Here is a 27,827-nt window from a genome sequence, read left to right on the forward strand (position 1 = left end):
CTCAGTAGCAGTAATATTAACCAATCAGTGCTAAGTAGCAGTAATGTTAACCAATCAGCACTCAGTAGCAGTAATGTTAACCAATCAGCGCTTAGTAGCAGTAATATTAATCAATCAGCTCTCAGTAGCAGTAATGTTAACCAATCAGCGCTTAGTAGCAGTAATATTAACCAATCAGCTCTCAGTAGCAGTAATGTTAACCAATCAGCGCTCAGTAGCAGTAATATTAGCCAATCAGCTCTCAGTAGCAGTAATATTAACCAATCAGCACTCAGTAGCAGTAATGTTAACCAATCAGCGCTTAGTAGCAGTAATGTTAACCAATCAGCGCTTAGTAGCAGTAATGTTAACCAATCAGCGCTTAGTAGCAGTAATGTTAACCAATCAGTACTCAGTAGCAGTAATGTTAACCAACCAGCTCTCAGTAGCAGTAATGTTAACCAACCAGCTCTCAGTAGCAGTAATGTTAACCAACCAGCACTCAGTAGCAGTAATATTAACCAATCAGCGCTCAGTAGCAGTAATATTAACCAATCAGCGCTCAGTAGCAGTAATATTAACCAATCAGCTCTCAGTAGCAGTAATGTTAACCAACCAGCACTCAGTAGCAGTAATATTAACCAATCAGCACTCAGTAGCAGTAATATTAACCAATCAGCGCTCAGTAGCAGTAATGTTAACCAATCAGCGCTTAGTAGCAGTAATGTTAACCAATCAGCACTCAGTAGCAGTAATGTTAACCAATCAGCGCTTAGTAGCAGTAATATTAACCAATCAGCACTCAGTAGCAGTAATGTTAACCAATCAGTGCTAAGTAGCAGTAATGTTAACCAATCAGCGCTCAGTAGCAGTAATATTAACCAATCAGCACTCAGTAGCAGTAATGTTAACCAATCAGCGCTTAGTAGCAGTAATGTTAACCAATCAGCACTCAGTACCAGTAATGTTAACCAATCAGCGCTCAGTAGCAGTAATGTTAACCAATCAGCTCTCAGTAGCAGTAATGTTAACCAATCAGCGCTCAGTAGCAGTAATGTTAACCAACCAGCTCTCAGTAGCAGTAATATTAACCAATCAGCACTCAGTAGCAGTAATGTTAACCAATCAGCGCTTAGTAGCAGTAATGTTAACCAATCAGCACTCAGTAGCAGTAATGTTAACCAATCAGCTCTCAGTAGCAGTAATGTTAACCAACCAGCTCTCAGTAGCAGTAATGTTAACCAACCAGCTCTCAGTAGCAGTAATGTTAACCAATCAGCTCTCAGTAGCAGTAATATTAATCAATCAGCTCTCAGTAGCAGTAATGTTAACCAATCAGCGCTCAGTAGCAGTAATGTTAACCAATCAGCACTCAGTAGCAGTAATGTTAACGAATCAGCGCTTAGTAGCAGTAATGTTAACCAACCAGCTCTCAGTAGCAGTAATATTAACCAACCAGCTCTCAGTAGCAGTAATATTAATCAATCAGCTCTCAGTAGCAGTAATATTAACCAACCAGCTCTCAGTAGCAGTAATATTAATCAATCAGCACTCAGTAGCAGTAATGTTAACGAATCAGCGCTTAGTAGCAGTAATGTTAACCAATCAGCGCTCAGTAGCAGTAATGTTAACCAATCAGCGCTCAGTAGCAGTAATGTTAACCAATCAGCGCTCAGTAGCAGTAATGTTAACCAACCAGTGCTCAGTAACAGCAATATTAGCGTTTTATGACAAAAACCTGTAAAAACCAGTAGTTTCCTGTAAAACGTAGTAGTTTCCAGTAGGTTCCACTGAAAACTGCCGATAAATCATCTTCGCTTTTTAGGAGAAAAGGTCCTCCTTCCTTCCCGGATTAATGGAGGCCTCTGACTGGCGGTCAGAAACTACTTTAACTTTCCTTTTCACGCGTTTAGCTCCTTCAGCCCATTCACTGAGGACTCGCTCGCGGGCGCCCCCTGGCGTTTCGCCGTCATATAGGCGATGTAACGGGAGCGGCAGGATGTGGTCAGTCTCCCGGTAAAGCAGCTCTTGGCGGACGCGTCCAATTACACAGACATGTGACTGAGCAGTCGGCGGTTGTACATGTGAGTGACAGCAGCGTTTCAATTTACGCTTCATTGTGTTTTGAAAATCCTCTACAGCCGACTTTAATTCACTTTAAAGATTCGCTTTTTTCGGCGGAGCCGTAGTTTGAACGGTTAGGCGTCCACCAGCTTACAAAACCGTGTTTTTATGCACTTGTATAGTTGGTTGGATGATGGCTAGAGGCGTATTTTAACCCCTTAACTACAGAGCCACGAAGCTGAGGTTTCCTATTTGCCAGCTTATTCTTCGAATTGTCCCGTTCCACCTTAAGTGGTGCAGCAGAATGTAACGGCTGCTCCATTTAAGGTGGAACGGGACAATTCGAACAGGAAGCCACTCCAGCCGCGTTTCTGAGCCAAACATTTCAGGACTGACCAGGTCACTAATGTCCAGCCAGCTCTCCTCATAACTTAATTCTGTGTTGCATGTCCAGAATTAGGTGTGTGTGCTGTGTCCAGACCCAGAAGCAGGATGAGCTGTCCAGAGAAAGTCGCGGTAGAGCCGCATGTTGTCAAAGAGGAGGTAACCTTTACACGGACATTGACATTAAAGGGGAACTCCACCGATTTTTCAGAACTTTTGCTTTATTCTGTCGTTGCGATGTAAACAGTCATTCAGAGCGGTTTCATGTAAAATGGCTCGTTTGTAGAGAAACTTAAACACTAAGATTTCTTTAGAGTGGGGGTGATGGGAACCAGGGGTCACCATGTCTACAACACAAACATAGCCAGTGTATCTACTGTCCAAACCTCCAGGGGACCTACATGTGTCTTCTGAGTTTCTATATGTAATGTTGCTACAATGGTAAAATAGTAGGAAATCTTAAAAATATGGTTTTGGGGTCTGTTTAGCTTTAGTATGCCCTGTTTTAGGCCAGAACTTTATCACAAAGCTATTGTAAAACGTCTCTGCCATCACATATAAAGGCATGTCCGTAGGAACTTTCTGAGAGGGCGCTTTAAGAGGTGGACGTCTGGTTCCTATCACAGCTGTGAACAGTTCTGACTCCCACTGGACAGTGTTTCACACCAAACCACTCTGGAGCGCTTTGTTTACATCTCAACCATCTAATGTGGAAATTTTGAAAATTTGATGGCATTCCCCTTTGACAGGCTTGCTCTCCCCTAGGCTTTGCTGTCTCGACAGCTGTGAGAAATTTTAAGTGTTTTAACCGTGCAGTGATCCGTTTTATGAATGTTTTAGGTCATTGCGACTGGGAAGTGGGTGAAGCTCGAGAAGACCACATATGTGGACCCAGCTGGAAATACAAGGTATTGATCTGCGATCGCCGTGACCCCGTGTGCTTGGAGCAGTGGGTAACCTCTGGACTGTGTGCTTTCTTTCTGCATGATGTCATACTCACTTTGCGGCTGCAGAGTGAAGTGTAGATGATGGTGTTTTATCATTTTGTAGGCATGAGGTTTCGTTTCAACAGCAGCAAAATGCAGAACATCATGACCACCTCCTAGTTTCTACGCTCAGTGTCCATTTCATCAGCTTTTTGGACAGGACCCCCATGGACCCTCACAGAGCAGGTACTATTTGGGTGGTGGATCATTCTCAGCGCTGCGGTAACACTGACGTGTTGGTGGTGTCTTAGTGTGTGTTGTGCTGGTCTGAGTGGATCAGACACACTCAGTGTCGCTGCTGGACTGAGAACAGTCCACCAACCAAAAATTTCCAGCCAACAGCGTCCTGTGGCCACTGATGAAGGACTAGAGGATGACCAACACAAACTGTACAGCAGCAGATGAGCTGTCGTCTCGGACTTCACATCTACAAGGTGGACTCACAAGGTAGGAGTGTCTAATAGAGTGGACAGTGAGTGGACACAGTGTTTAAAAACTCCAGCAGCACTGCTGTGTCTGATCCACTTGTACCAGGACAACACACACTAACACACCACCACCACGTCAGTGTTACTGCAGTGCTGAGAATGATCCACCACCCAAATAGGTCCTCTGTGAGGGTCCATGGGGGTCCTGACCAGTAAAGAACAGGGTAATAAAGTATCAGAGAAACAGATGGACTACAGTCTGTAACTGTAGAACTACAAAGTGCAGCTATACAGTAAGATGGACAATGAGCGAAGAAAGGAGGTGGTCAGAACGTTCTGCCTGATGTGTGTATATTTCCCATGAAGTCCACTTATGATGTTTGTGTTGGGTATCAAAAAAAGTTGTAGTCAGTTTTGACATCAGTGTTTTCCAACCGCTCTTAATGCCTTCAGAATTAAACAGGCTGTTTTTGTTACTGTGCCTTTAACAAGTATTTGGACACTAACCATTTTACATTGGTGAACTGTAAAGAGGTTCTTTGAGTTGTTTCATAAAACGTTTAACAAAATGATATGCAGGGCTGCGTCGTTATGGTAGTTGTTGATATTTTTTTAAAATATTTTAAATATTATGTTCTAATGCTGTTTGTTCTCCGGTGTGGACCAGAGGAGGATGTGTTCCTGTATCTCTGTATCTCTGATTTTCGGGAAAGGGCATGTCACACTTCGCTGATATGTGGAGTTTGCCTTCATTGTAACTTTTCTCCGCCGATCTATGGCGCTTCAAAGATAAGATATTGAACATTATTACCTCTGGTTTCATGAAGACTACAATAAATAGTCATGCGTCATTAGAGATTGGGCATAATAATAATCTATAATCCCGTATTTAATCCTGTAAAGTTTGCATTCGGTTACTTTCACCAAGTTACGGTGCTCTAGATTTCCAAATCGTCTCAGCAAGCCTGCCGGGGCTGCGCCTAAGTTGGATACAAATTTACGAGATTCTGGGGTCTGTATGTCCGGTTCTCTGAGAGGGAGCAATGCTGTCCAGGGCTTGTAGAGCACGACGTGCCCTTTCCAACTATGCACTTGGGCGTCATCATGGATCTTGTTTGTGACGTTATCAGTGATAAGTCAGCGTTGACCCCTGATACAGATATGCTTCTGACGTCATCGCACATCTCTGATGATGTTTATTCAGAGGAGAACACCTTTAGGATGGCATCGGTCTGATGATAGACTCTTAGTGTGGTGAAAGCTTGGAGAGGAAACACAACCAGGCGGCACTCAGGCTGCTGTAAAGCGCAGAGCTGGGAACACTGGTGTCTGAGCTTGTGTTGTTGGGATCATGAACTCAGAAGTGTGCAAAGATATTTTGGGGCAAAGAAACTGCCCAAACAATAAAGACCAGAAACGTATCGGATGCTTTTTGCAAGAATACTTTGCCTAAAAGAAAATTGACAGTCTTGAAATGGTCAGTGCCACCTGGTTCGATTTTTTTTTTTCTTCTTCTTCTTCTTCTTCTTCTTCTTCTTCTTCTTCTTCTTCTTCTTCCTTCAGAGACTTACGCTTGTAACTATGGCACAGAAGTCCAAATACATCTGCTTTCTGTTTGTTCATTGTTAATATTCTCCTAGCTGTTGTGAGCTGTAGCTGTCAGCGTTGGTAGATTTCATGCTGACTCACACGCTGAGCTTTAATGATGGCCTCTTTAACTCTCTCCCTCCAGAACATGGGAGACAGCAAAGAGAACAACGAGACCGTCCAACACTGCTGTGGACGGTGTGTGCTTACGTCTTCTCCAGCACTACGTTTTATGAAAGATGTGTGTGGTGCATGCTTGTGACGTGTTTTCTTGATCTGAAGGTGTGGGCATCATAGCCTTACTGAAGAGGACCCTGCATAAAGACTGCGTCGTCTTGGTGAAGCAGTTCAGGCCACCAATGGGATGCCATACTTTGGAGTTTCCTGCAGGTATCATTACCGACATAAAGCCTTTAAAATTCTGTGGTCAGAACAGCAAGAGATATTTCTAAGGACATATGAAGATATACTTATCTATATAGGGGGCAGTCATGGGCTGGAGGTTAGGGAACCAGCACTGTGACTGACTGGAAGGTCACCGGTTCGATCCCCTGAGCCAGGGGTCACCAACCTTTTTGAAACTGAGAGCTACCAATTAATGCAAAGAGCTACCGGTTTGATATACACTTCTGAAATAACAAATTTGCTCAATTTCCCTTTAATTACATGTTATTATTAATAATAAATGATATTCATCATCACTCTTCCTCCCGTTCATTGTGAAAATGATATGTTTTCTTTCTTTTTTTCTGCCACGTTTTCGGGGGTAAATCATCGCACCTTCGCTGCGCCCGCTACCTGGTCTCCGCGACAACCGTTGCCATGGAGACCAGCTCGCTCTAATCTAATTTGAAACATTTTTTAAAGGTTTTTTTTTTTTTTTTAATTTTTTAATATTGTCATTTTTTAAATTTGCACCAATGCGTGTGCACCAGTGTGATTTTAAAAAAGAATTAGATGCAGCTCACTGGTAAGTGGCACTATAGTGAGCTGATTTTAGAACAGGCCCGTGGGCGACTCATGTCGTACTTGCGGGCAACCTGGGCACCATGTTGGTGACCCCTACCCTGAGCTGACACTACATGACTGAAGTGCCTTTGAGCAAGACACCTAACCCCCAACTGCTCCCCGGGCACTGTGGATAGGTGCTGCCCCCCCGCTCCGGGCAAGTGTGCTCACTGCCCCCTAGTGTGTGTGTGTGTGTGTGTGTTCATTAGCCCCCATCAGATAAACAGCACTTAAAGCTTTCATCTCTGACAGAGAGGAGAAAATCAAGCTGCTTCAGCTCTGAAAACATCCACAGGTGTTTCTCTCCATCCTTCCACTGTGAGAAGACCACTCAGCGCTACGGGTCTGAAAGGACATGTAGCTGATCAAGAAGAACCTCACTGAGAAAATGAGACAGAGCAAAAATAAGAAAATGTACACTAGAACACTCTAACAGGCTGTCTGAGGTGAAAGTAGAGGTGGGCAATATGAGGGTATTTTATCGTAATAAATTTTGTGATAATACGCCTTTCTGAGCATGGGTATCGCCAGTATCATCAACATTAACTAACTGCATGTTTCATTACAAAGTGAGCTTATTTAGGCCTGTTTAACTGGATTTAGTTTCGTTTGTAAAACGCCAACCAAAAATTGTAATTTATGGTTATCATTTTTATCATCATCATGTTTTAAAAGTGGCACTCCGTTCTTCTCTTACAACTTATTCAGTCTCAGGAAAGCTAAATATCATGATGCATATCGTTTGTTGTGAAAATGTCTCATGATAAAATGCCTTTGTCCTATCGCCCACCCATAAAAGAAAGGTTTTGTGGACTGATGAGTCTAAATTTTCAGTTGGGATTATTTGGATTGCGAGAAGCTATAAATGTGACCAGCTTCTAAGACTGAACTTTGGGTGTGTGTGTTTGTGTGTGTGTAGATGTCTGAGAAACTGGAACCAAGCGTCCTGAAAAGAAGGGACACTAATAAACACTGCAAAAAGATTTACATTTAGTTACTTAGGCTTTTACTGTGAAATATCTTTTCTGCTTTATGTTGAAAATGGCTTTTTTGACTGGAAATGAATAAGATGGTCTCTTATTGTTATTGACTTATTGTAACACTGTTGTTCGTGTTAAACTATGAATTGATCAGTAATGATGACCCAAAGTTTTGTTTCGTATGTATGCTGTGGTTTCTTGGGGTGCTTTCAGGGCTGATTGATGATAATGAGAGTGCTGAGACTGCCGCCCTCAGGGAGCTGAAGGAGGAGACGGGTTATAAGGGAGAAGTTGTGGGAGTTACTCCAGGTATCCAGATTGTTGTGTGGATGTGGTCACTGTACAAGGAAAAACAAGTATCCCTGAAATGTTCACCTCGCAGTAAAAGGCAAAATGTTCTTTACTTATAATGGACTTTAATGTAAAGAGATGCTATTCTAAGCCAATTCATCAGTTCGTGTGATCAAATGATGCCAAGAAGTGAAAATCAAAAATAAATTGAGATACTTGCTTTTTTTGTCAGTGATATGTTAAATGTTATATGAATATTATGAGTGTTGTATTGATTAAAATGCACTGTGTACATATCTGCTCATGTATGTTGCTCAGATAAATGTACACTCATTCTCTCTCTTTCCTTCTCTTCTCACCTTCCTCATGCAGTCACATGTCTTGATCCAGGCCTGTCTAACTGTACAACACAGATTGTGATGGTGAACATAAATGGTGATGATATAGAAAACATACACCCCACCCAGCAGCTGGGTGAGCCTTCTACTATTCATATTCATACTATGTATATATAGATTATTTTATTTTTATACATTTAGTGCTCATGCTCATCAGAGGTGGCCAAAGCTTACTCAGTCTTGTGTTTTCTCCCTTTTTTTGTCCATTGTAGGTGATGGGGGTAAGTTTTATTTCTCTGAGGTTAAGATTTGAATGTTCAGATTCATTCGTATGCTTCATAATGTTTTGCTCTCAGTTTTCAAAGGATCGCTCTTTTTTTCAGAGTTTGTTGAAGTGATTCTTCTACCTCTAGATGAATTTCAGAAGAAAATTGACGGTTAGTATCCTGTTTCGTTCTGCTCCAGGCTTTAATAGTTTTATATTGTAATTGTAATACAGTTCAGATATTCGATATGAACGTGATACATATTTAAAGCTGCACTATGTAAAATTTGGGGATTTGGGGACCTCTCTGGTGGAAATGTGTAATTGCATGCAACATGCAGAAAAACATATGTTTGAGCAGACTAATCCATTAATTAGTGCGTTGAAAGAGAACTCAGTGAAAACTTGGTGACGACTGGATCTTCTGAGGATGTGAGTAACTTATCTACTATTGTCGTCATATCTTCATCAGTATAATGTTGATTTTGCATTTGAGACCTAAACATCGAGCCACACCTTCTTTTTGAGTCTGTGCATGTGGCTTTAATATGTAAAGGTGTATGATAAGGTTCAAACTTGCGAAATCCAACTTGACACCGATGACTTTTAAATTACTGATTTTTGTTTCCTTGATATTATTTTTTTCTGATTTAGTGATTCTACTGTTCTTAATTTAAAAAAATCTTATATAGTGCAGCTTTAACAGCATAGCATTCTGCAATTTGGTCTCTCGAGGAATTTTTTCTGTTCTGCCTTGTTATTATTCTGTTTCATATGTGTTTCCTATGTTTATAGAGTTGCTGAAGAAGGAAAAAATAGTGGTGGACGCCAAGGTGTACATTTATGCCATGGGAATGGCCCAAGCCTTCTTTAAACCCAATGAGCTACCTGTGCTCAAGCAGTGAGACCTGCAGTCCATACAGCCTCCGCTATTATAAACAGCTAAGAAAGGACCATGAGCAGAAACCCATGGTTAATAAGACAAGTTGAATGCTGTTTATCAGCTCTTGGGAGCCTTTTAGAACAGCGGTTTATACTTGTGTAGTTATTACATGGTTATTTGAACATTCCTAACACTAACTAACAACAATGAATTGACTGTTAACTGTGGTGTCCACAATATTAAAACCTACTAGTAGTGATACCATTCAAGACAAGATCTGACCCAAAACATTAGTAAGCATATGAAACTGTAAGGCAGCAGTTTTATGCTGTCATCTCTTAGTTTTCCCAGACTTTAAAAGAAAAAAGAAACCTGCTCATAAAAGTGAGATGTTGCTTTTACTCTTTTTTTAGCTGGGCTGCTTGTAAAGCATGTCCTACAGCAGTGCAGTGACCAAAGGCCAAAAAAAACTGATTCATCATTATCTGCTGCATGTCAAAGCCTGGAGTGAACTGATCAGTCTAGAATAGTCTGGGCTTTTCAGCCGGTGCTACACTGAAGCCAACAAAAGCAATTATGTGAGAGTTGTATTAACTTTTATTTAATAAACTGCCCATTGCTAAGTCTGCATTGTTGCCTGTTGTGTCTGTTCAGCCCTCCCTCCCCACAAGCCAGCGTTATATATTTTAAGCAGTAGCTGATATTCAATACAGTGTAGCCTAGAAGTTCCCCATGCAAGCAGTTTTTTGTTTTTTTTTAATATACATGTTACAATTTCCTCTCCTTGGATCACCACCTTATCGTGGTGGAGGGGTTTGCGTGCTTGAATGATCTTAGGAGCTATGTTGTCTGGAGCAAAGCTCCTGGTAGGGTCTCCCATGGCAAACTGGTCCTAGGTGACAGGTCAGACAAAGTGTGATCCATAATAACCCCTATGAAGACACAAAAGCAGGACTTGTGTACCCTGCCCGGAACAGGGTTACCGGGGCCCCACCCTGGAGCCAGGCCTGGGGGAGCGGCTCGCCAGCGACCGTCTGGTGGCCGGGCATTTACTCATGGTGCCCGGCCGGGCCCAGCCCGAAGGAGTTACATGAGTCCCCCCTCCCATCGACCCACCACCAATGGGAGGGGCAGTAGTAGGGGTTCGGTGCGTTGTGGATCGGGCAGTGTCCGAAGGCGTGGGCCTTGGCGTTCTGATCCTCGGTTGCTGAAACTGGCTTTTGGAACTTGGAACGTTACCTCACTGGCGGGGAAAGAGCCTGAGTTGGTGCGCGAGGTTGAGAGATACCGGCTAGATATAGTCGGGCTCACCTCAACACACAGCTTGGGCTCTGGGTCCAATCTCCTTGAGAGGGGCTGGACTTTATTCTTTTCTGGAGTTGCCCATGGTGAGAGGCAGCGGGCAGGTGTGGGCTTTTTCATAGCCCCTCGACTCGGTGCCTGTATGTTGGGGTTTTCTCCGGTGGACGAGAGGGTAGCTTCCCTACGCCTTCAGGTTGGGGAATGGGTCCTGACTGTTGTCTGTGCTTATGCACCGAACAGCAGTTCAGAGTACCCAGCCTTCTTAGAGTCCTTGGGAAGGGTGCTTGAAAGTGCTCCTCCAGGAGACTCTATTGTCCTACTGGGGGACTTCAACGCTCACGTGGGCAATGACAGTGAGACCTGGAGGGGTGTGATTGGGAGGAATGGCCTCTCTGATCTGAACCCGAGTGGTGTTCAGTTTTTGGACTTCTGCGCAAACCACAGTTTGTCCATCACGAACACCATGTTCGAACACAAGGATGTCCATAAGTGCACATGGCACCAGGACACCCTAGGCCGCAGTTCAATGATTGACTTTGTAGTCGTGTCATCGGACTTGCGGCCATGTGTTTTGGACACTCGGGTAAAGAGAGGAGCTGAGCTGTCAACTGATCACCACCTGGTGGTGAGTTGGATCAGGTGGTGGGGGAAGATGCCGGTCAGACCAGGCAAGCCCAAATGTATAGTGAGGGTTTGCTGGGAACGTCTAGCAGAAGAACCTGTCAGATTGATCTTCAACTCACACCTCTGTCAGAACTTTGACCAGATATCGGGGGAGGTGGGGGACATTGACTCAGAATGGGCCATGTTCCGTTCCTCCATTGCTGAAGCGGCTGACTGTAGCTGTGGCCGTAAGGTAGTTGGTGCCTGTCGGGGCGGTAATCCTCGAACCCGGTGGTGGACACCCCAGGTGAGAGATGTCGTCAAGCTGAAGAAGGAATCCTACCGGGCATGGTTGGCCTGTGGGACACCAGAGGCAGCTGGCAGGTATCGACAGGCCAAGCGATCTGCGGCTTCAGTTGTCGCCAAGGCAAAAACCCGTATATGGGAGGAGTTTGGTGAGGCCTTGGAAAGTGACTTTAAGTCGGCTCCGAAAAGATTCTGGCAAACCGTCAGGCGACTCAGAAGGGGAAAGCAGTGTGCCACTAGCACTGTATATAGTGGAGATGGTGTGCTGCTGACTTCGACTGAAGACGTCATTGGGCGGTGGAAGGAATACTTTGAGGACCTTCTCAATCCCACCGACACGTTCTCCAGTGAGGAGGCTGAGTCTGGGGACATGGGAATAGGCTTGTCCATTACTGAGGCCGAAGTCGCTAAGGTAGTTAAGAAGCTCCTTGGTGGCAAGGCTCCAGGGGTGGATGAGATCCGCCCTGAGTTCCTCAAGGCTCTGGATGTTGTGGGGCTGTCTTGGCTGACACGCCTTTTCAACATTGCGTGGACATCGGGGGCGGTGCCACTGGATTGGCAGACTGGGGTGGTGGTGCCTCTTTTTAAAAAAGGGGACCGGAGGGTGTGTTCCAACTACAGGGGAATCACACTCCTCAGCCTCCCTGGCAAGGTCTATGCAGGGGTACTGGAGAAGAGAGTCCGGCTTATAGTCGAACCTCGGATCCAGGAGGAACAGTGCGGGTTCCGCCCTGGTCGTGGAACACTGGACCAACTCTTCACCCTCTCCAGGATTCTGGAGGGTTCATGGGAGTTTGCCCAACCAGTCCACATGTGCTTTGTGGATCTGGAGAAGGCATTCGACTGTGTTCCCCGGGGTATTCTGTGGGAGGTGCTTCGGGAGTACGGGGTACATGGCTCTTTGCTACGAGCCATTCAGGCCCTGTACAAACAAAGCTGGAGTTTGGTTCGCATAGCCGGCAGTAAGTCAGACTCTTTCCCAGTGAGAGTTGGACTCCGTCAGGGCTGCCCTTTGTCACCGATTCTATTCATAATTTTTATGGATAGAATTTCTAGGCGCAGTCAAGGGATGGAGGGTGTCTGGTTTGGTGACCTCAGGGTCACATCGCTGCTGTTTGCAGATGATGTGGTCCTATTGGGGACATCAGGCCGCGAACTTCAGCATTCGCTGGATCGGTTTGCAGCCGAGTGTGAAGCGGCTGGGATGAGAATCAGTACCTCTAAATCCGAGACCATGGTTCTCAGGCGGAAAAGGGTGGAGAGCCCTCTCTGGGTCGGGGATAGGCTCTTGCCTCAAGTGGAGGAGTTCAAGTAACTCTGGGTCTTGTTCACGAGTGATGGTACAAGGGAGCGGGAGATTGACAGGCGGATTGGTGCTGGGTCAGCAGTGATGCGGGCTCTTTACCGGTCTGTTGTGGTAAAGAAAGAGCTGAGCCATAAGGCAAGGCTCTCGATTTACCGGTCGATCTACGTTCCCACCCTCACCTATGGTCATGAGCTTTGGGTAATGACCGAAAGAATAAGATCGCGAATACAAGCGGCCGAAATGAGTTTCCTCCGCAGGGTGTCTGGACTCTCCCTTAGAGATAGGGTGAGAAGTTCAGTCATCCGGGAGGGACTCGGAGTAGAGCCACTGCTTCTTCACGTCGAGAGGAGCCAGCTGAGGTGGTTCGGGCATCTGGTTAGGATGCCTCCTGGACGCCTCCCGCGGGAGGTGTCACAGGCGAGTCCACCTGGGAGGAGACCCCGGGGAAGACCCAGGACACGCTGGCGCGACTATATCGCCCAGCTGGCCTGGGAGCGACTCGGAATCCCCCTTGGAGAGCTGGTGGAAGTGGCTGGGGAAAGGGAGGTCTGGGCTTCATTGCTTAGGATGCTGCCCCCGCGACCCGAACCCCGGAGAAGCGGAAGATAATGGATGGATGGATGGATGGATGTTACAATTTTGGAATGTGTATATATAAAAATATGAAAGTTTTAGGCATCTAAGCACATTTTTAAACAGTTGACCTCAGCAGTGAGTTTATCACAATATACATTAGAATAAAGTCATATTCATAATTCAAATCAACAATAAAAAGTAACAAGAGTTTCTTGGGTCCATATTTTTCCTCGACACCTTCACAGCCGCCACAGAGACTCGTTAATATCATCAGTTACATCATGAGCTCAATTTACTGAGCACTGATTGGTGAAACCAGGAGCTGCTTTTTAACTATAATATTGGGCTTCCTTGAGGAGAGGCTTGGAAATGGTTGATCACTATATATATATATATATATATATATATATATATATATATATAAAGAAATTGTTGGCTAAATATTTACATACTGCAATTCACATTTAAAACTTTAAACCTACAATTACACATTTCATATTAATATTTTATACCTTATATTTGAGCATTAAAAAACAGACAAAAAATTATTAATAGGAATATCGATTTATGCATTGAGATCTAGTTGTGTTGCTTATTACAATGTAATTTTTTTTGTCTGCATGTTGCTATAAATATTTTCACGAAATACCCCAACAGTGGTAAATATGATGATAATTTAAAAAGGGCTATTAATAACTATTCTAGTCCACAAACATTCATATGACAGTAAAGAAGTGAATGATTCCAGGCTTGGTTAGTGCTTTTTTCTTTTTGTTGCTAGTCACTATAAAAGAAACAACAATCTATTTTTAATTCAATACGTGCAAATACCAATACCTGATTAATACCAATACCTGCAAAATTTTCTTGCATGATCTCTAAAAGTGGAGAGGACCAGTCCCGCTGTGAATTTGCACTAGTGTTTTTAATCGACATCAGGAACAATAAAACAAAAAAAAATGTCATGTTGAGTTTAAGATAGTGACTAATTTTTTATCAGCAGAGCTTGTGAATAAAAAACACTTCCGGGCAAGAATTGCTTCTAGAATCAGCGCAGGTTCTTCACAACCAATTTCTGAAAGAACACTGCAGGGTGGTCCCTGTCCTGTCAGTTTTGTCTTTTGGCCACAGTTCTGACAAGAATTTCCTGTAGACTGTGATTTTTGCCACTGCTGCTCAACCTGTGTGACCGCACGCTTCGATACACCTGCAAATTCAGCTACTTTCTTCACACTGTGGCATTTTCCACCCAAATGCAATCAGTTATTTTCGCCAGTCATTAATATTTGCTTTGCAAACCAATTTCCACACATCAAACAATATAATCACTGCACTGTACCACCTTTTCTCAATCAATGAATCGCATCACACACCCCCAGGTATTTATAGCCTGATCATCCTCGTTGCAGCACCATCTGCAGGAACTGGAACTTACTACCACCTTAAAACACGCAAGATGACAAATTTTTTTTAATCTGGGGGAGCTTATTTTATTTTACCAGGTTTCTTTGGTGGCAATGGCTTAAATGTTCAGGTTTTTTTTAGCATAAAATTTTCAATTTAAGAGTAACATAAAAACATTATTTAAATTTAAGAACATTGTAATAATTCCATCCATCCATCCATCCATTTTCTAAGCCGCTTCTCCGTCAGGGTCGCGGGGGGGTGCTGGAGCCTATCCCAGCAGTCTTCGGGCGAAAGGCACGATACACCCTGGACAGGCTTGTAATAATTAGTTTATATATATATATATATATATATATATATATATATATATATCTTTCAGTCTGTAAGTTGATCTTGAAGTAATTTGGATGATACAAATTCCTGTTGGATATATTGTTTTCAGATATTTCATATGTGCTCAGGCAGCATTTGTCCATCTTTTATCTGAATGTACAGTTTTCATAACCTAGACTGGATGAATCATGACAGGATGTTTCAAGCATGAGACATTAAATTGATGCACAGATTAACACAAAAAATAAGATTTGTGATGTATTTTATTGATTCTATTTCAAGGTATAGCCAGACAAACTGTGTTTTCTCTGTGCTGTAGATTTTAAATTAATTTTAAGCTGTTGTCATAACTTCAAGCTATTTGTCTGAAACATGCACATAAGGTGTTGTGAAGGACATCAGTGTTTAAAACGTCATTTGCCTTCATAAACGTATTTGTAAATGTAATTAATATCAGTGACAAAAGCAATGGGACCAGTTAGCAGGACCTCATGCAGAATGGTAAGTGATATCCAGCCCACATTAATAGCAGAGTTAGCATTTTTGGGTGAAATAACTGCTTTAATACATCTGTTTGGGGAAAATCAGTTATTAATTAAGACGTTTTAATTCATTCAGGACAATTATATCATTGTAACATTTCTTTGCATTCGTTGGTTTCAGCAAGCGTATGCCATCATTAGCCTCACAAGCCAATACTCACCATTCAGCAGATGCCTCATCAGTAGCAGTGGAGTTCTTGCCCTGTTACTCTTTCATTAGCAAAGTGACTCCCAGTGCTAGAGGAATGGAGAAAAAGAGAGGGAAGCTCAACCAAAGACCCCAGCAGGTACACAAAGAGCTGCTTTGGGGACGCCGCATAAAGGCAGTTCAACAAGGAGCTCATTCTTCCTCAGGCTCTCTCTCTGCCAGTAGCCTCATCAGACCAGTCAAGGGTAGCCAGCTGGCTCTCAGATGGCCCTGCTAAACGGTCATGAATGCCCTCAGCCTCAAGAGGGCCCCCTTTTCTGTGGTTATGCTGGAGTTTACACTCAATAAAAACGACACACTTTCAGCAACTGCTCGTATCTTGAAGATTTTGTGGAACTACACTTTTCATTATTTAGTTTAGTCCTGTTTGTAGACCATGTTACCCTACACTATATCAATAAGAGTCCTTGGGCAAGACTCCTAACACCACCCTGGCCTACTTGTGTAAAAAATGATCAAATTGTAAGTCGCTCTGAATAAGAGCGTCAGCCAAATGCCATAAATGTAAATGTAAATGTAATGTTATGCACTAATGTAGCTGGTCAGTCATTCCGGTTTCACTAGTAGCCTAAACCATGATTCAAAGACAAAGCCAAGGCTATTTGGGGTCCACAAAACAGCTAGTAGACCTAACCTTGATTGCATTTGATTAAACAGACCCTAGTAAACACAAAAAGAATCAAAATGAAGTGATGTGATGGTCAGAACAGAAGTAATTATTTTAAAAAAACTCCAAGTGAAAGAATGACAGTTCCTCTAATTTGATTCAGATTTTTTATGATGTGTCACACCATTAACCCTGGTGTGGTGTTCAGGTCTGTGGGACCCATTTTCAGTGTTTACCAGAAGAAAAATGATGTGTTGTATTATTATTTCAGCCTCAGATTCTTCGTCTTTGCTCATTTTCTGTGAAGAACATATAAAATAACCCATTTTCAGTGTCTTCACTCTGTTCACCCCCCCCCCCCCCCACATTTATATTACACATGTGGAGTTGGGCTGAACCCGCAGGGAGTAAAAGTGTGGAGGTGCTGTGTCCTTCGCTCTGTTCTCCTCCTACATGGCCTGCTGTTAGTTAGTGTGTGTACAACATGGACAGGCTGCTGACTGGCTACAGCTGCTAAAGGAGAACCCTACACTGGTCACTTGTGATATTTTAATGATCTGATATTTTTACATAAATTATTATGACTGTATTGATTTGATAAAACAATAATGCGGTGGGCCCACCAGACCACTGAGTAACAAACACATCAACACCACACAAGAGTTTTTTTAACTCTTTTTTTTTTTAAGAGTTTTTTGGCTTTGGGTGACATAAACTTCTATTACTTTTTAGCTACATTAGCCTTGTTTCTACAGTGCAAAACTAAAGTAGCAAACTTCAGACACCAAACATGTCTTGGCCAGTTGATTGTGTTTCCAGTCAGGGGGAAAACTGCTAATTTGAATTTCCAGTGAACTATTCCTTAGACACACAGGTTGTACAATTGTGTGCAAAAGTTTGGGCGCCCCAGGTCAGATTCCATGCTTTGTTCATTTTCTGATTGGAAATCAATCCACTCATCCTCTTGAGTGGATCCACTTCTGCACGTTGTAAGTGAATTTAATAAATAACATCAAATATGGCCTATATGGCCTGTGCAAAAGTTACAGCACATTTTATATTTTATGTTTTGTTTTTTCCAACACGCGGCACGCGGGAACTAAATGGAAGTTGCACACTAAAATTCATATTTAAAGTCATTTACTGTTACGCAATTTCATTACAAGTTCTGTTACTGTTTTTTAAAGGGCCCCTGTCATGTCAAAGTAAACTTGGTGCATTATGTAAACATCTCACAGTTTTACATGTTATTCACTCCATAGTGAGTGAGCACACTTGCACAGAGCGGTGGGCAGCCCTATCCGCAGTGCCCGGGGAGCAGTTGGGGGTTAGGTGTCTTGCTCAAGGACACCTCAGTCATGTACTGTTGGCTCTGGGGATCGAACTCACAACCTTCCGGTTCCCTAACCTCCAGCCCATGATTGCACCAGTGATGGACTGGAGGTTGAGCACCACCAAATGTTCAAAATTTCTGTGTAAGTAACTTGTTAAGATGTAAACAAAGTCAGTCAGAGTGGTTTGGTATGAAATGCTCTTTCTGAAGAAACTTACCAAATTAGAATTGATCACAGCGGTAGTGATAGGAACCAGACGTCCATCTCTAAAAGGTCCTTCACAGGAAGCTTTTACATGAATACGCTGAGATGTCTGAGACACTGTTTTATGTCTGTAATGTATGTTTAAAATCGGTACTAGGTGTCTTAAGGCAAAAAGGTTGGATTTTTTTCAGATTGTCCACTATTTCCTATCATCAACAGTACATTTAAGCCTCAGAAGACACGTGTAGGTTCACTGGCTGTTTTGGGTGGTAAATAAAATGTCTATGTTTGTATTGTAGACACCACGACTCTTGGTTCCTATCACCACCACTGTAAAGGTGTCTGTAAATTTAACATACTGTAACACTGTTTCATTTCAGCTCACTCTGAATGGGCCTCAGTCACCAACATCAACGTTTTCTTCTTAAATCTGTTCTTGAGAAAAGACTGTGTCAGATTTAAGATGTGTTCTTAACCTCTTAGTCTCCAGGGTATGTTTTGGTTTGCATTTATGGCATTTGGCTGACGCTCTTATCCAGAGCAACTTACAATTTGATCATTTTTGCACAGGTAGGCCAAGGTGGTGTTAGGAGTCTTGCCCAAGGACTCTTATTGGTATAGTGTTAAGCACTTGCCCTGGTGGGGGATTGAACCCCAGTCGACGGCGTAGAAGGCAGAGGTGTTACCCACTACACTAACCAACCACTGGTTTATCCCTCTGAATTGACATGACCAGGTCGTAAGGCAAATTATTCAGTAACTGCATGAAATAAATCAAAATCTTTATTTTATTTATTTATTTATTTTGTAGAAGCTCCCCTCAAACCAACAGAACATGTGTTTTATGATCTTCACATATCACTATATCCTTACAATTTACTGCTGAAAGCCAAAAATCTCAGACGCTCTTTGTGTTATTTTATAAAAGTGATGTTTCCAGAGCAGATCACTGAAGAGACGTCGTCTGTTTATAGTTTAGAGCCCAGATTTGGGGAAAAACGGGTCGACTTTCAGTAGAAAAACAAACTGAGTTCAGCTTCTTTTATTATAAGGGTTTAAAATGACGTCACCGTCTATTAGACTGGAGAGAAGAGCTACAGCCTCACACGACGCCCAGCTTCTGAATGTAGCTGATGAAATATGAACGTTATGAAGATCATGACCAAGTGCGTTTTGGAACCACCGGTGGTCCCACGGAGTTGAAGAGGCTCCACGGGACAAAAATGACTCTGTTGTTACCCAAAAAACAAACAAGTAAGAAAACACTGATAAATGTCACACATTTCCTAAAAACTGCTTAAGTGGGTTTTAAGAAGAAATTCCCTGTTAAGAGCGGTTGGTGAATGAGGCCCCCCATGACTTTAAACTTCAACCACTGTGTGCTGGACTTTTGAAAAGCCGGTGGCGTTGCCCTGTAAGCAGTACCTGCAGTAGTTAGAAGCTGGAATGTGGTGTAGACTGACCAGAAGCGAGTCCAAGATTCCAATCAGAGGCTGAAGATGCTGCGCTCGGTCCCAAGTGACCAGTAGAGCCGGAACGCCCAGTTTCACCCGCAGCTCAACATCACCCGGGAGACGGCCCTCTTACTTCACCAGCGCTCGAGGGAGGAAGCGGCGAACTGAGCTGAGCGCGCGGCGCACTTCGTGTCGCATGAAATGCATAGCTCCGGGGGAGGGCGAGCCAGCGCGCGCGTTATCGGAGCGCATGAGCGAGTGGGATGAAGGAGGCTGGAGATCAACGGGCTCACTCTCGCGCTTGGCTTTGATAGAAGACTCTTCGCCTGAAGAAAGAAAGGAAAGGAAACACCGACAGATCCCCTTCAGTCATGGGGAGGAAAGGAGCAGCGCGGGGCGACGAGGAGTTCAGCTTCGTCAGCCCGGTCGTGAAGTACATGCTCTTCTGCTTTAACATGATCTTCTGGGTGAGTGGAAGCAGCAGAGTCCAGTGGTGTGATTGTACACACAGGGGTTTGTTTTTGCCGGAGCAACGCACACACACACACACACACACACGCACAAATTTCATATAATTCCTATCATAGTGAGGACATGAGGTCCTCACAAGTATAGCACTACAAGAACACACACACACACACACTTGTCTCGCTATACGTATGAGGACATCCATAGACTTCTATTGATTTTTGTGTTACTGTAGCTAAATAATAGTACACCTAAACCTAAACCTAATACTAGCCTTAACCTCAGTATGCAAAAGGCATTTTTCTCTTTTAGTTTTCAAATTAAGACAATATTTATGGTGAAAACACACGCACACACACACACACACACACACACACACACACACACACACACACACACACATCTTCTAAGCCGCTTCTCCCTCAGGGACGCAGGGGGTGCCTGAACCTATCCCAGCTGTCATCAGGTGAAAGGCAGGATACACCCTGGAAAGGTCGCCAGTCCGTTGCAGAGCAGTGGTGAAAACAATACATGACAAAAAATTAATATATTCCTATCATATATTCCTAAGGACATGGGGTCCTCACAAGTATAGCACTACAAGAACACACACACACACACATACTGAGGTCTGGTTTAAAGATTGAGCTTTTCCTCGTGCTTTTTGGATAATGATTAATTTCCAGAGCAACAGCTGGTGGCAGGTTTTTACATGCAGTGGACATTTGGCATCACTTGCTCAATCATGGTGAGGTCAGAAAAGCTGTTAGGCAGCTTAATCTACAGGGCCGATATCCCGAATTTTTATTGTATTTTTAAGGCCTTTTCAAGAGTTTATGTTCCAAAAACAGTGCATTTTCTCTTGCAGCCTCTCTTTATCCCTTTGAATTTGTTTGTTACTGTGCCTTTAAGACTCTTACATGTAAATGGACTATGCTCTGATTGGCTGCCCTGCGCTGTGCCTTATTCAAAACGTGGTGAGCTGATAATGCTCCTAAAGCTTTATTGTGAGTAGGCTGGGCTACACAGCTGTAGGCTTAATAGGTGGATATGCAAATATGTTGGTTTTTGTGACATCACAAAAACAATAAATTCAAAACAGACTGTTTTTATAGTTTGGTTTTTGTACGGGGGCTGAGGAGTGAATGATGTCTTGACTTCAGTTTTCACAGTATTTACAAACCATGTCAAACTCTTTTATAAACAAGAGTATATAAAAAAGTGGAAAATTAGTTTCCCTTAATTTAGCCAAGTTTAGGTTAAGTGTCAAGTGCAGTTATATTACTCATATTATGAAAGATCTAGTTCTGTTACTGGTTTTAAGGGCCCACACACACGTTTTCTAAGCCGCTTCTCCCTCAGGGTTGCGCTGGCAGAAGGCAGGATAAACCCTGGACAGGTAACCCGTCTATCACAGGGCAGACAGACATACGCAATCACACTCACACCTAAGGGCAATGTAGCATGTCCAACTGGCCTAACTGCATGTCTTTGGACTGTGGGACGAAATCAACACAGACACTGGGAGAACATGCAAACTCCACACAGAGAGTACCCTGGTCACCCTACCGTGAGGCAACAGCGCTACCAACCGCGCCACCATGCCACCCCTGTTTTAATGGCCCATATCATAAAAAACTTCATTCAGCCTAAAGCAGTTTAGCTCCGCCAATTCACACTGAAGTCATGTACCATTTCTGCCTGTACTGCTTTTTGAATAGGCACAATGCAGGACAATCAGAATAGAGCTCATTTACACATCACAGTTGTCGGAAGAAAACCTTGTATCTCCAAAATGCTAACTTTACAGGGGAAGTAAAAAACATCCTTTATTTTTAACGTGAGTCAATGGAACCCAAATTTTTTCCAAGTCGTTTTAAGTCAGTTTTTGACTTTTTGTCCATTCATCATGAAATTTACACATGTAAAGGGCAATGGGCATTTTCAAAATTATATCAAAAACTGAAAAATGGAGATACAATGTTTTGTAGTACTTTCTAGTAGTTCAGCAGTAAATTGTAAGCATATAACAATAAGTGTGATCATAAAACACACGTTCTGTTCATTTGAGGGGAGCTTTTACAAAAATAAATAAATAAATAAAAACCTACATTTATTTTGTGCAGTTACTGAATACAACCCCAATTCCAATGAAGTTGGGATGTTGTGTAAAACATAAATAAAAAAAGAATACAATGATTTGCGAATCCTTTTCAACATCATCCTTGAGTGAACATTTGCAAAAAACAATAAAGTTTATCCATTTGAACATTAAATATCTTGTCTTTGTAGTGTATTCAATTGAATATAGGTTGAAAAGAATTTGCAAATCATCGTCTTCTGTTTTTATTTATGTTTTACACAACGTCCCAACTTCATTGGAATTGGGGTTGTAATTTGCCTTATGATTTGGCCACGTAAATTCAGATGGACAAACCAAAATATATCCTGGAGACTAAGAGTCAAGTAATAAAACAGCCTGTTTACTTCTAAGGGGTTGTTTAAACTTGTTAAACTGTTAACGTAGCAGTGAAGTATGACTATGTTTTGGGTATATAAACACACACAAGTGTGGTAAATGGACATCAGGGAGATAAATGAAGTATAAGAAAAATGTAGACTATGGGCCCTTTAACAGGTCTACAATTCAGGGCAGCAGTGGCAGGAAAGACTCTTTAAGAACATGAAGAATAAACACTGAGAACAAACAAGACTCAAAAGAGGAACCTGTCCTCTTTTACTGGGGTGACATGTAGTTCAGTGCATGTGCAGTCATGTGCCTGCATGTTCTGCAGGTCTTTCTAAATTACAGTGATTGCAGGCATCAGCCAGGTCTACCGACAGCAGGCCTGTGTGTTACTGAGTCAGCCACATTGCCGAAGGACAGGTATCGTGGAATGTGGACTATTTTCCATGACTGATAAGAGTCTTATGCTACACCGGAAAGGCCCCATCCCAGTATTTGTCATCTGAGATGGATTCAGCTGTATCTGAAGCCAGTACATGATACTATGTGTGGCGCACCATAAGATCAAGTTTATCTCGTTAGAATCGTAATGAACTTACACAGGGATTGAAGAACAAAACCCCTTTTCTTTTTCGCTGTTGATTCTGCCAGTCTGCTTTTACAACCTTTTCTGAACTTGTTGCTGTTGCTAAGCAGCGAGTCTCATTTATTCATATGCTGATAGTGCAACGCTGTTTTTGGGGGGGAAAGTGGGCCCCATGCAGCCTTCTCTATTCATTCTGTACTTCACAAATGAAGAGTCCAAATGAATCTGTGAAGGAATTTGATACCCACGTTGTAAAGAAAACAGCCAGGCCTGGATGAAATATGTTTATTTCTTTATTACATGCCCGTTTGCTATAATTACTCATCATAGAGCAAGCCATCAGGCTTTCACAGTCATAGTGGGCACCCTTATAAGAGAAAACGTCTGGGAGTGAAACATGATTCATCAGTGCAGTGTTAGTGGTTTGTACTAAGAAGATTTCACGCTGAATTCTACAAGAACAGACTTGCTACTGTAGCCAAATATTTGTACTCCTGCAGTTAACTTCACAGGTTTGATCATCAGAGTATTAAGATACTACTAAGATACCAAGACACATAGCAAATGAGACTGAAGGAGAAAAAGAAAGAGAGAGAGAGAGAGAGAGAGAGATAGAGTGAGAGTAACTCAAGTGTGGACCTTCAATGTGATATTATTTCAGTCCTCCCAGCTGGCTAAATAAGCTGAGGCTTGTAATGTGTGATGTAGTCAAACACTACATGGCCAAAAGTATGTGGACACCCCTCGTAACTATTGTTTCAGGCACAACCATTGCTAACAAGTGTATAAAATTATAGTAGAATGGTAGAATGGGTCACACTCAAGAGCTCAGTGACTTTAAATGTGGTGCTGTCATAGGATGCCTTTGCCACAAGCCAGTTCATGACATATCTGTCCTGCAAGATCTGCCCCGGTCAACTGTAAGTGCTATTATTGTGAAATGGAGCAGCTGCTCGGCCAAAAGGAGCTAGACCTCACAAAGTCACAGTGTGAAGCCACGGACTGCTTAAATGCATAGCACATAAAAATCTCCCATTCACTACAGAGTTCCAAACCGTCTCTAGAAGTAATATCAGCACAAGAAATGTACATTGGGAGCTTCATGGAATGAGTTTCTATGGCTGGGCAGCTGCACACACAAGCCTAAGATCACTATGTGCAATGCCAAGTGCTGGCTGGAGTGGTGTAAAGCACACCGCCACTGGACTCAGCTCTCTGGAGTGATGAATCATACTTCAATGTCTGGCAAATGCCAGGAGAACACTGTCTACCAGAATGCATAGTGGCAATAGTAAAGTTTGGTGGAGGAGGGATAATGAGCTGGGGCTGTTTTTCAGGGTTTGGGCCCCTTAGTTCCAGTGAAGGGTGATGTCAGATGAACATTGTGTCAGCAGTTTGGGGAAGACCCTTACCTGTCCCAGCGTGACTGAGCCCCTGTGCACAAAGCAGCTCCATAAAGACATGGTTTGACCAGTTTGGTGCGGAGGAACTCCTGTGGCCTACACAGAGTGCTGACTTCAACCCCACTGAACACCTTTGAGATGAACTTGAATGTCGATTGTGAGCCAGGCCTTCACATCCAACATTAGTGCCTGACTTCACAGATGTGTTTTTTTTTTAATGGATACAAATTCCCACAGACACACTCCAAAGTCTTGTGGATGCCTTCCCAGAAGAGTGGAGGCTGTTATAGCCATAAAAATGGAGCAACTCCATTGTAATGCTAATGATTTTGGAATGGGATGTCCAACAAGCTCATATAGGTGTGATGGTCAGGTGTCCACATATTTTTTCCACATATAGGAGCAAGATGTGCATGTGCACCCCCGCTACTTTTAATTCACTTTTAATTCATTTATTCACAAAGTTATGTTTTTCATAGAATTTTATCAACTTTCCATTAAAAACAAAACTGTGGCTTTGAAATGGGCAAAATTCGTATTTTTTCACATTTTGTTGCAACATTTAAGCAGAAACAAGCCACAGAAGAGTATTTGGAAGCCCGTTCCTGCCAGCTAGAAGGGAAATATTTGGTTTCTGGCTTTTTAATTTGACTTTTTAATCTCAAAACAATGAATTAATTTCTTAGGATTTTTATTGTCAAAATAATGGCTTATTTTTGTGAGATTCTAATTGAAAATATGTTAAATATATGTGAAAGAAATATGTAAAATATGTGAAAATAATGTCTTATTGTCTTGACCTTTTGACTGATGATGTTAAAATGACAGGTTACTCTTGAAATTTTCACTGTGTTAAAATATTGGCTTAATTTCTCAAACTTCTGACTGTTATGTTATAATAATTGCTTTTTATCTCAAAATGATGACAGATTATGTTGCAATAATGGCTTGTTTTTTTGGGATTTGGACTGATTATGTCAAAATAATTGCTTATAATCTCACAACTATGACTGATTATATCAAAATAATATTTGCAACAGGACATCCACAATGTTAAAGTCAATAAACGCAGCACTGGTCTCAATACGTCGTTGCACCCCTATATCAATAAACACATGCATGCATGTATGAATGATTATAGCTGACTAATATTTAATAGTTAACATGTTTTAGCATCTGATCACACTCTAATTCTACAAACCCAAATAATTCCTTTACTTTCACTCAAACACAGGTGCCCATGTAGTGCTATGAAGGCTTTTGGAAACAGGGCTAGTCTAAACTTGTATAAACCTACCGGACAAACACTCAGGAATTTTCCCTCCTGATGTTTTTCTGATCTCAAGGGCAGCAGAAGGAAAAATGCATGTGAAATGACAATGAAACAGACTCAGAGGCTTGAAGAAACGACACAAACACAATGACGCAAGTGGAAATGTAAACAGATAATTATTCCAATTATGTTATTCCAGAATATTCCAATTATAGTGAGTTATGGCATACTCAAACTAAAACATTTGGATGGCAGGGATCTAACAGCCAGCATACAGATATAACAGCGAAATAACTGTAAGGGGCAGATATTCCAGTACATGCAGCGTCTTGTGTTCGATCAAGATCTCATTCACTGCGTTTTTTCCGAAATAAAAGCCAAAGTAATCTGATAGCTGAGTTAGGGAGGAGTGACTGTAAGAGCTGCTTTGTACCAAAGAACTTGGACATTTTACAGGATGAACTGAAACATGAATGCCTCCAGGTTACTGCTGTAACCTCTAATACATCAGTTTTCAAACAAATAAAGTGACTTTTCCATAATTTGTCCACAACCGCTACCTGCTTCGTTAAGGGGGTGCATCAAAATCAAGTCAGTGATGTTGACAACAGCGTTCCCTCTGCTTAAACACACCCCCCTGACTTACATAGCCCATTCCTCAGTGCTTTATGTGTTCAAATACCCTGTGTTCTTCCTTATGCATTTCAAAGGGAAACTCCACCAAATTTTCTAATGTGAACCAAGGCTTTTAGTATGGCTTGATGTGAAATGGTTCGCTGTTGAAAAACTTAGCAAGAGAGAATTGTTCACAGTGGTGGTGATAGGAACCAGACATCTGAAGCATTCAGTGCCTCTAAAAGCTACATCATAGAAAGTTATTACATGAAATAGTTATGGATACGATGCCCTATGTATGAGACATTGTTTTGTAATAGTTTTACCGAAAGTTTTTGGCCTTAAATGTATGTTTAAAATCCATTCTTATATCGTTCATTGTACATGTTATAAGGTAAAATGACCATCCTCAACAGTATAAATGAAAGACATGTTTGGGTTCACTGGTGGGTTTATGTAAAATGGCTATATTTGAAGATATGGTGATCCTGGTTTCCTATCACCACCACTGTAAAGAGATCTGAGTCTCTTTTCTTGCCAGTAAACCATTTCACATTAAACAACTTTGGATGACTTTGTGTACATCCTAACCATTTAATTCACAGAAATTTCGAAAACTTGGTGGAATTCTCCTTAAATATTTAGGCTGATTTGACAAGGGTTTCTTCCTGATAAAATAAAATTGACTCTGCGAGACACTTTTATATGAATATTTTACATGAATTATGCAGAAATCGGTGAGATTCCCCTTTAACTCTCCTGCTGCTTTCAGCCTTTTTACAAAATGCACTGCTTTCAGTGCAGCACGGTTGCAGCACAGCTCAGAGGTTGAATGGTGATGGAGGTAGCTGTGTATGTGGCACTGCGAGAGCTCATATAAACGAGTCCTGCCACTCCTTGAAAAGCTATGAAGACACTACTAATTATCTTTTGTAATTTACTGTTATTCACTCCAGTTCATGTTTGTGCGCATAAGTTTCGTCTGAATTCTGTACCACGTACACAGTTAGAGTTATAAAAAGGCATAAACATTGGAATCTTTATTAACATTATACACAAAATGTTATTGTTTATTCTTTTGACAGATATACATTTTGATCATGCCTGTGTAAATTAGTTCAAGTGGCTGTAAAATATGTATTTTCATCTTCAAAATGATGTTCTATTGTGGTGTTTGTAAAATGAACACATGTATAGGTCATTTTTATATGAACATTTACAGTAAATCACAAGCTGCTGAGTTGCATTACTTTTTCAGCTGTTTTGTAAAAAAACAGGAGATTACTGTATTTTTATTACAGGTGATTATTGTGAATGTACAGAAATGCAGCTACATCACAGTGATCTTGTGGTGCAGGTGATACAGTTATGTTATTGACTGTTAACAAGGGTTAGTAAATTACTGTGAAAGTAATGCACTTAGTAGCCAGTGATTTGCTGTAATTTTACAGTAAAAGCTTTCACAGTGTACCCTCTACATTCTGTATGTGCCGTCATACACTGATCATTTCCACATTAATAAAACAACACAGTTAATCATGTGAAAATGATGTAAACAATTCAAGGCAATTCAGTGCATTATGTTTTGTTAGTGTATGGATGGCAGTGAATGCTGAATAATGCATGCTACTGTAAATGCA

The 27,827-nt window shown here is 42.0% G+C and overlaps 3 protein-coding genes and 1 long non-coding RNA gene across 6 annotated transcripts in view; 3 read left to right on the forward strand and 1 right to left on the reverse strand.

Annotated features, from left to right (window-relative positions):
- The window catches only part of cax1 (cation/H+ exchanger protein 1), a 1,125,587-nt gene that overhangs the window by 1,039,808 nt on the left and 57,952 nt on the right, over window positions 1–27,827 (forward strand). The gene's annotated exons all lie outside the window — the stretch shown is intronic.
- On the forward strand, window positions 1,969–9,821 carry nudt5 (nudix (nucleoside diphosphate linked moiety X)-type motif 5). Of its 2 annotated transcripts, none has more exons than XM_017683729.2 (10): window positions 1,969–2,063; window positions 2,498–2,586; window positions 3,268–3,335; window positions 5,574–5,626; window positions 5,711–5,818; window positions 7,630–7,725; window positions 8,080–8,181; window positions 8,318–8,326; window positions 8,429–8,482; window positions 9,106–9,821. In XM_017683729.2, exons 2-10 carry the CDS (start codon window positions 2,536–2,538, stop codon window positions 9,213–9,215), a joined length of 651 nt encoding a protein of 216 aa, XP_017539218.1. In that variant the 5' UTR covers window positions 1,969–2,063; window positions 2,498–2,535; the 3' UTR covers window positions 9,216–9,821. The 2 variants fall into 2 exon arrangements, with proteins under 2 accessions (XP_017539218.1, XP_017539219.1); XM_017683730.2 differs by lacking the exon at window positions 1,969–2,063 and adding an exon at window positions 2,114–2,176.
- LOC108444423 lies at window positions 15,272–19,512 on the reverse strand. 2 transcript variants are annotated; one of them, XR_005130425.1, is made up of 3 exons: window positions 19,385–19,512; window positions 15,730–15,805; window positions 15,272–15,596 (listed from the first exon to the last, which is right to left on the reverse strand). It is a non-coding gene; the product is annotated as an uncharacterized LOC108444423 (long non-coding RNA). The 2 variants fall into 2 exon arrangements; XR_001859233.2 differs by having other exon boundaries at window positions 19,347–19,465.
- The window catches only part of tspan33a (tetraspanin 33a), a 16,550-nt gene continuing 8,219 nt past the window's right edge, over window positions 19,497–27,827 (forward strand). Inside the window, exon 1 of the mRNA XM_017725600.2 lies at window positions 19,497–19,842. Coding sequence (XP_017581089.1) covers window positions 19,747–19,842 — 96 coding nt within the window. The 5' untranslated portion in view covers window positions 19,497–19,746. The remainder of the gene's footprint in view (window positions 19,843–27,827) is intronic.

The sequence above is a fragment of the Pygocentrus nattereri genome, chromosome 1 (assembly GCF_015220715.1).
Source record: "Pygocentrus nattereri isolate fPygNat1 chromosome 1, fPygNat1.pri, whole genome shotgun sequence".
NCBI classification, from domain to species: domain Eukaryota; kingdom Metazoa; phylum Chordata; class Actinopteri; order Characiformes; family Serrasalmidae; genus Pygocentrus; species Pygocentrus nattereri.

Excerpts from the sequence above, each read along its gene's own strand:
- nudt5 (XM_017683729.2), top strand. The coding sequence starts at position 2,536 with ATGAGCTGTCCAGAGAAAGTCGCGGTAGAGCCGCATGTTGTCAAAGAG. Across the intron at positions 7,726-8,079 it reads AGTTGTGGGAGTTACTCCAG|TCACATGTCTTGATCCAGGC; the intron begins GTATCCAGATTG and ends TTCCTCATGCAG. Across the intron at positions 8,483-9,105 it reads ATTTCAGAAGAAAATTGACG|AGTTGCTGAAGAAGGAAAAA; the intron begins GTTAGTATCCTG and ends CTATGTTTATAG.